The sequence below is a fragment of the Nothobranchius furzeri genome, chromosome 15 (assembly GCF_043380555.1).
Source record: "Nothobranchius furzeri strain GRZ-AD chromosome 15, NfurGRZ-RIMD1, whole genome shotgun sequence".
Classification (NCBI taxonomy): domain Eukaryota; kingdom Metazoa; phylum Chordata; class Actinopteri; order Cyprinodontiformes; family Nothobranchiidae; genus Nothobranchius; species Nothobranchius furzeri.
The window spans coordinates 24,779,778-24,789,010 of NC_091755.1; the positions used below are offsets into that span (position 1 = coordinate 24,779,778).

The 9,233-nt window shown below is 40.4% G+C and overlaps 1 protein-coding gene across 1 annotated transcript in view; it reads right to left on the reverse strand.

The window, feature by feature from the left end:
- Positions 1-4,250, reverse strand: part of LOC107390955 (leucine-rich repeat-containing G-protein coupled receptor 6) — a 58,651-nt gene extending 54,401 nt beyond the window's left edge. The window contains exon 1 of the mRNA XM_015967975.3: positions 3,809-4,250. Coding sequence (XP_015823461.1) covers positions 3,809-4,029 — 221 coding nt within the window. The 5' untranslated portion in view covers positions 4,030-4,250. The remainder of the gene's footprint in view (positions 1-3,808) is intronic.
- Between the last annotated feature and the right edge of the window lie 4,983 nt (positions 4,251-9,233).

Consider the following 9,233-nt stretch of genomic DNA (forward strand, 5'->3'; position numbering starts at 1 on the left):
CTTATTGCATGTATCAGTCTATCATAGGGACAGCTGACTAATTCATCTGGTCTCACATTAAATCGTTTGACAAACAGGCTACTTACTGACTTTTTGTGAACTCATCCTTTATGACAAGTTACCGTAAATCCTCTAATATAGGTCCGGGCCTGTATTTGACTCAAGCTCATCAAGCTCCAGGCCTTTATTGGAAGGAGGACCAGAATTAGAGGCAGGCCTCAATTTCCATTTGAGCAAAATGAACTAATGGTTCGCTGGAGTCTTTGACAATTAAAATTGCGCCCACATTTTCAAAGTTAAACACATTTCTTTTAACAACGGTAGTTTCTGCTTCAGCCTTCTCCCCCCTCCTCCTGCGCAGCGGCCGCAAACTCACTGATATGCCTGCAACCTCTCGGAGTTCCTGCTGCTCTAAACATTAAAATAATTATTTCATTTTCTGTTCCTCACTTCTGATTACCTTCAATGGTGTCTGTTTGTTGCAACCACCAGGTACAAAAACTAACTTGTTTTTATTTGACTATTTTTCTGTCCTGCCTGTTTATTATCTTCCTGCATCTCCTCTCAATCCTAAAGAAAAACTGCTACCTGGGTTCATATATATTCACCTCATGAGTTACCTTTGAACTGCAGTTGTAAAAGATCTACCGACCGCAAAAACAGCGGAGTGCTCGCCGGCCACATCAGTTAGGTGCGTCACCGAGGACAAAACAGGTGATGCCCCCGATCCACAGCAGCGAAACGCATCAGGCACAAATAAAAGAATAAAAGACAGAAAACATTAAAGAAAATGAGCCGACATGAACGATCGCGTGTTAAATTAGTTTTTGAGGTGGCGAGACCTGATTTGATAATGTTACTGTGGCCGTGCTCAGGACGAAGATGTCTGGAGTGCGTCAACAATCAGAGCTTTGCATGCGCAAGCTGGTTAAGGTTAGGATGGGGGTGAGGGGAATGTTAAATTGCAAGAGGGTAAACGTCACAATTTGGTTAAATGTCAGTTTTACGGCGGGTGTCAGTACTGACGCTCTGGCACAGCGCGTTGCCTCCCGATGCGCAGGAGCTTGTCACCTGCTGACAGCTGGCTGCTGTCTTTTCCGAGGACTGCATCTTGCTGGTCATTATCACGTGACAGCGACTAGTCGATGACAGGCATAACAAGTCACTATAGAGCGGGAAAGTCGACTAGTGACTAGTTCATACAACCCCTGCTACTGCTCCCCAGAGTGTTCTGCAGCATAATCAGCACGTTCTCTTTAAAGTTGATATCAAATTTTCGCCTCCTCTTCGTCTCCGCACGGTTAAAGTTACCCTCGTGGTCTATCACTGGCAAATCAAAAGTGAGACGGAACACACAACCGCCCCCCGTACTTGCTTGTTACCACATTCCACCCGGCCACAATAAAAAACCGGCCATTATTCACCTCCGCCGACTCCGACACCGGCCAAAATATGATACCCGGCAGTTAATTAAATACAGGCTAATATTAGAGGATTTACGGTACCTCACCTTCAACTGCACATAAAAAAGTATAGACCCCCCACCCCCCCAAAACAAAATGCACTCAAGTGTACTCAGTGTTCCCACACTCCTCACACATCCATACACACACTCATATAGCTGTACACCCTGGAGTGCTGTCTTTCCTTCCTAATCTGATATCAAAGAGAGGGTCTTTCAAACCATCTCACATGACAGCTCATTTCATGTGTTGCCTACGGAAACTATTATTGTCATAAATTTTTATGCACTCCTCTCTGAGTTGCTTGGAGCACCTTAGCCTCCCAGTGGTTAAATTCCTTTGCAGTGTTTTCTCCTCTGTGTTCTGATGCAGCTACTTTCCCTGATTCAGCTTTCATTATTTTCCTGCCTGCTTTCACCGAGTTCCTGTGTGCAAACCATAACATACTGGATCAAACGCTGCCCACTCTGCTTTCTCAGTCATAGTTGCACAAGTGTTCCAGCTCACTTTGAAGACCTCTCTGGTGACACGAGTGAATGATGTCATACACTTTACGCAGATTTGTGGTGATGTAGTTTGTAAAGTAGACCATTCCCAAGAAAATCTCTGTGACCTTGGCGCTCTTGGACCATGTGCTGGGAGGCTAATCCAGCCCGCACAGCCCAGTGGGGTGTGTTGGACACTTCCATAGATCCGGGTGGGGATTGGACCGGCTCACCGCTGTCGTAACCCCTTTTGTAAACGCTACAAAATGAAACAAGAAACTGTAACCCACTGTTAAGGTTGCAGTTTTACTCTGAGTGTGCATGCATGTGGGAAAAGCCAGGAAGGAGACGTTGTTTTGCTTGACTTTGATCAGTTTTTATCAAACTGAGAAATCTGTGATGCTTTTTTTATGTAGGATCTTTTTTGCCACAGCATCTTTACTGCATTCCTTCCTGCATTCTCCTCTACAAACAGTGTTTGTGTGTGTGTATGTAACTGTGTGGGCGTGTGCGGTTGGTCGTCGAGTTTATTTATCCTATTCTAAATCAACCCTGAAACTCACTAATTGGTTAGTTCCAGCGATAGGTAACGAGGGGAAATGAACAATTAAGCTTGTGTTTGCAGGGAACGATGAGCGTTTGTGTGTAGTTACAGTGGACTAATATCTCCATGGAGCAAAATGATTCTCAGCTCACCATAGTTTGGACTCTAGAAGTGAACTGGGAGGCTTGACATTCAGCCTCCTCCAAGTGTGTGCTGATTTAGTTGTGCCCCACTACTTGGGGCCAAACGTCTGATGCTGGGATACACAGAGGGATTCCTAGATGAGGTTTTGGACCATGTTTCTCCACCATAAACTGTACATGTGTTTTTACTTTTAAATGAACACTGTGAGACCTGGCTGTCACTGGCTTCCAAGTTGACCAAAGAGGCAGGCATCGTTCAAGTTTCTTTTTTCATGTCACTTATAAAGTCATTTGTTACATAAACTGTTTTTCTTTCTTAATTCTGACCTTCTGCTCTTGACGTAAAGCCCCTAATGAGAACCGCTCCACTACGGTCTGTTTTTTGGATTTGACTTCCATCACTTTAGTATCAGGTATCAGAGTTTCTGCAATCTGTCCTTTGACGGCTCAGACCCCAAAGCAGTTTGACAGATTTGCCTTTAAGCCACAGCGGGATGGCATAAGAAACAGCTTGGGAGTTTTATAAAATATTTTCCTAAGGTGTGTCTTATTACTGCCAAAGTGGTTGATTGGTTTTTTTTATATATATACAGCATCTGTCAAGACTTTCAGACTATAGAATAATCACTTAAAAACTGCTTTTCTTCAGTTTTTGAAAAATGATATTAAACAAAATAAACCTATGCCTAAATGTAGATTTTTCTACACATATCAGTGGTCAAAAGGCTCGCAAACACTTGGGAGAAGTGTGTATTTGCATAAATATTCAGACACACTATCACACGTGCATGGCCATGTCCTACACAAGTGTCCACACACACATTCACACTCTCAGTGTCCAGTTGGTGCTGGGAAATCTGACACGGATGTTGGTTCACTTATGTTCCTGCACATCAAACCAACTACAGCTATATTTTATTGGATAAAACAATACTATGTTGACATGTAGCTCTGATTTATTATTCAAACCATTTAAAACAAGCTGACCCACGATTGTGACTACAAGAGAAAAGCGAGGAGGTTTGAAGTTGAAGGGGAGAACTCAGGATAGAAACACAAGAACATCATTTAATGGGTCAAGGAGGCACTCAGTGAGAGACCCATCAATCAGAAGCTTAAATGGTTTCAGTAAAATGACAGCATGCACGTCTTCAAGCGTTGAACGTTACCTACAGGTATGTGGTGAGAGGGCTGAGGTTGAGCGGCACAGAAGGTAGTCCCATCTCCGAACAGTCCACCGTCATGAAGATGCCATCTTCTTCACATTGGCACGGGGACGGGCAGAGCGCCACCACTGGCTCCTGTCTGTCCTGGATTTGCTTGTACCCCCACACTCCAGGATGGGACCCCCAATCTCCTCCAGCCATGGAGAAAAGGAGAATCACAAGCAGCATGTCTGAATGTCCACCTGTCTGCAACTACACCTGCAGGATCTCTGTCCTCTGATGTCTTACGAGACAGCTGTGATGAATGGTTTCCTCTCTTTTAAATATTCCTGTCTTCTTTTACTGCCTTTCCTCCCTCTCAGGATGTCCACACAGTAAATCTGTCCTGTCAGAACCTCTGCCTCTTCATCTCTATTTATCTGCCTGTCTGCTTTATTCCCTGGGGCTCCACTTTGTTGTAACTTTTTTTCCGCCTACCCTTCCACTCTGACCTTTTATTCCTTCCACAGACACACCACTGTCTCAGTCCCTCTCTTTCTTTCTGTCTTTGGATATATATGTCTCTCTCTCTCTCTCTCTCTCTCTCTCTCTCTCTCTCTCTCTCTCTCTCTCTCTCTCTGTCTTTCTCTCTCTTTACCTATTGTAGAGGGATGCATGAGTTGTGAATGAGCCACCCTCATTGGTTCACAATTTAGGGATGGGCTGGAGCATCTCCGGAAAGTGGGAGGGCCGCACAATTCTCAAACTCTTCTCTCTCTTTTTTGCCCCTTCCTACACCCCCCACTTTGCTCAAAATCTCAATCTGTAAGGAGTGGGTGAGTAATTAGTTCGAAGAATGGAAAAGAGTAAAAAGAAGGTGGTGGTGACACATTATTGTGGTTTCAGATAGCACAGATCTTCATGACGTCTTTACAGCTGAACAACAATAAAATGAAAGCTGTGAAGGATAAGAGTGTGTGAGGGAGGTGTAGTGGGTCAGAGTGTGTGACTGGGAGGAACTGTTTGGAGAAAATTGAAATTCTGACACTTCAGCGCCCTTCAGTCCCGAGAAAGATCAGAATCCAGTGTCTCGTAAGTAACACGTTCTCAGGTTTCTCCTGCTGGAATGTCACATTCACACATGCAGAAACACACACACTCATGCACACACACGTGGATGCTCAGATGAACAGATTATGAGTGCACATGCAAATAGACTTACATATCAGTTAGTTTCAAAACGGTTTTACTCAAGTATGGGTTGGTGTGGAATTAACCACATTACTTTCCATACCAAATTAATATTATGAATAAACAATAATAAACATCTGACCATAGTTGTAAATTAATCAATCATTTTGAAATGCAGAATGCAGATTTGCTCAAGTGGAAATAAAACGTATGATAATAAGAAGAAATAAACAAAGTAATAAAAAATATATTCAGAAAATTAAAGCAACTGCAAGTTTTTCTTTTATGCTAACTTTGTTATAACTTGCACTTCTTACTGAGAATAAAGTTGGTCATTATTACAAAAAGTCTGTCTCTTTCAACAAAATAAATAAATAAATAAATATAATATAATATAATATAATATAATATAATATAATATAATATAATATAATCAATAAATGCTCACATCATTCAATTCTTAGAACACTGATAGTAATCTTATTTTGTTAAATACAATTAAATAATTTTTCTCCTGGTTACTGTTAAATTCAGTGTAATTTTTAAGTGTAAAACCACACAAGTGGTTTACTCAGTCACTTTTTTTCTGTGCATTTAGAAATCACAAGGAGAAAAAATCAAAGCAAAAAAAATGTGGGTACGTCATTAAAGCAAAATAAAAACGGTGGCATGGCAAAGTGAAAAAGAAAAAAAGAAACTGCAGCCATCACCTTCTTGAAGTGACAGCGGGACTTCCCATGTAAGAAAGGTCCGCACACCTTTAACCGCTCAGGCATCAAATCATTAATTCCTCGTTATGATCTTTTATCTTCCTGTCATCCTCCAGTCATCCAACTGGAACCAGTTAGAGTCCTTGATTATTTATTTAGTCATGCTGTAACACTGATTGTATCAAACTCAGAATACGTCATGCATGCTCTGGTGTCAAAAATGTGTCAATTTAAGTCCTAGATCTAATGTGTGCATGTTCTGGTGTCTATAAGGGTTTATATTTATAGATATTTTAGTACATTATGAGAAATAGAAATGCTAATAAAACACCCAATTATGCAAAAAAGTAAAACAGAATTATTATTTTTATCTGGTGCAAAAGTCAATTTATTTCAGTAATTCAACTAGACAGAGACCATTTAAAGGCTCAGGAACATTTTGCAGGTCATTTTTTTTAGAAATTAAAAGAGCTTATATTTATATCCATGTTCAATGTTTGATTCTCTTCCTCATAATTTTTTTTTGCTTTGAGGGCAAATTGTCACGCTGAGGGTTGGAGGAGTAGGACCCAAAGTGCAGATACCCAGAATAACACGAGGCAGGAGAGGACATAAAATAAAAAAAACAACCCTGGCACGAACCAACAACAGTGAGACGCAGACAGGGTTTTATACACAGGGCCAGGATGAATGGGAGATGAGCTGCAGGTGCATGGGGAGAGAGAAACCTGGTGAAATCAATTTACAAATCAGGAAGAAGAAACAAAGCTGAGGAGGGGAAAAAGCATGACCTATGAATAATAACCAAACCTAAAGACTAGAAGAACAAGACAAATAACTAATAATTTAGGGAGGAAAGGAGATCTAATAAACCGGTGGGGAAGGGCCAAGGAAGGAACCTAGAAGAAAACCTGAACCTAAGAAACTGCAGGGAAAAATTTGCTAGATAAGAAAAGTAAAGAATAAGTGAACCTGGGAAGACCTGGTGGGAGCTGGAGACCTAAAGGGGGCACAGAAACCTAAGGGGAGAACCTGGAGTGGGGCTGGGGAACACAAGGAGACACATAAGGGGAACCTAGAGGGGGCTGGAGAACACTTGAGGGGGACGCAGCACGGAGACCATGACACAAATTTTCTTGATCGATTAAAACGTGATTAAGTAAGATTAATTAATTACAAAGCCTCTAATTAATTTGATTATATTTTAATAAAGATTTGAATTTAAAAGCTGCTAGCAGTCAATATGAAATAATTAATAATAATATGAAACATAATTTAAACTGGGCCAAATACAACAGCAAAGATTGGTTTTAAAATGAAATTTCATATGACAAATAATGAAATTTGATTTAATGTAATATTAAAGAGAGACTATAATTGAGAGAAGCAAACTATAAGGTGCATATGCAATAAAAAAATTAAATAAAATAAACGTTATACTTCAGCCACAGGACACTAATTCATTGCCTGTTGATGATGACTTCCACATCTACTATAGTATTATTATTATTATTATTATTATTATTATTATTATTATTAAACTTTTCCTTAAATTCTGACTCGTAACATCCCTATTGTTTCTGAAAAATAAGATGAAACCGACGACGTGACTCTGTTTACAAAAGCATGAATGCAAAAAACAATAGGTGCAAAGTATAAAAAATAAAGACATTGCAGTTATTAAAAAAACATTATATTTTTAGAAAATATATTGAATTCACATGCACAAATTGCTTTTGAAACTCCATAACAGATGAAAATGTTTTCTTCCACTTGGCGGTCCGTCCCTCTTTCATCTGTCTGTCTGTCTCTCCATCTCTCTTTTTCTGTGCTTCTTTCCCCACAACCCTCTGTAGCCTGAATAGTTCCTCATTAATTAATTAACATTCCTATGCCACTGTGTTTTCTGAGGGGCCTTTGTTATGGCCCCACAAAACCTCTTTCAGAGCTGTTTTTCATAATGTCCCTCTCTCTTGCTCTCTTGCTCTCTCTCCATCCTCTCTTTTATTCTGTTTCTGTAGTGGAATGGCTGTTTTCAGTTCGATACTCTTCCATAAACATTTTTAAAAGTCTTTTTTTCTTCTAGTGCCCTGAATATACATTATACTCTCCGTTTGCATTGCATGATCCTACCCATAAGCAGCCACTCGTGCATGTATGCAAACTCAACACATGCACAAGCTCTTCATACACCTGCAAACTCCCCCACTCCCTAGTCTCTTCTCTCCCCTCCTGCAGCACTGCAGTCATTTTGTGGTATGCTCTTTGACTGTCTGGCCCCAGGGGGCCCCTAAAACACACATAGTGTACTGTAAAAACCTGCCTGTCTGTCTGTCTTCTCTTACTGACTTTGCTATTGTTCTCAATTCCATCCTTCACTTTGTAATGATTCATTCAAGTTCAAATATGCAGCAGAGCACCAACAGGGTGCTCTTTCCTGTTGGAAAAGTCAGCCAGGATTTAGTCAAATTGCACCTGTTCTCACAGAGTTGATGGATTTGTGTGAGGTTGAGTGTGAGAACATTTTTGAAACAAAGAAGAACAGTTCTTCTCTTTTTTCTAATGATGAAATGCAGAGAACAGAGAGAGAGAGAGAGAGAGCTTTTAGGAAAATCATGTGTCTTTATATAGAATAAACTGTATTAGCCATCGTTCTTAATTTAGTTGCTTGTATCATATCTAATTTCTTTCTCTTTATTTATTCGGGACAATGCACCTTAATGAGCAATCAAGTACTTTTGTACAGACAGTAAATGAGCCAGATTATGGCATAGTTGCTTATCTTCATTTGTAGTCCCTAGGCAGGAAAACTAACACTGAACCTACTGACAACATACAATTGTAAAACAACAGGAAACAACAATATCTGTTTTTGTATTTAACAGTTTAACTTCTTCATGATCTGCACATCTCCTCTCAGCATGACAATTTCCAGACTGCATCTTAATCAGTTATCATGATTCATCACTTTTGTTTTTGTCCTCATGGACTTTATTACTTTGGTTTTATCACATATTCTAACTTTGGCATGTCCTGTTTTCTGGTTTCTATCTATACACTCATATAGTACTCTTGTTGTCTTCACTTGATTCTATTCAGAGGGGAGGGGTCATCTGACTTTGATGACTCCTCATACAGAGATCATTAATCCATCACCCAGGCTTGCACACACACACACACACACACACACACACACACAGAGAGAGAGAAAGAGAGAGAGAGAGAGAGAGAGAGAAAGAGAGAGAGAGAGAGAGAGAGAGAGAGAGAGAGAGAGAGAGAGAGAGAGAGAGAAACTTTAAAATCCATTGCCAGATGGGCCTAGAACATCCACTGAAATCCCAAACTAGCAATGATCCCCAGGGCCCAACCAAGTGCCTTCATTGCTTTGAGGTGAATGTGAGAAGTCCTGTAACATTTTGATGCTTAATTACATACCAAGGCTTGAATTCCTGTGCAATAAGAAGTGCATATGTAACATACAACTTTAGTGATGACTTGTGGTGAGACCACACCTCTTCGGTCTGAATGCACAGAACACTTATGTAAGTCGGC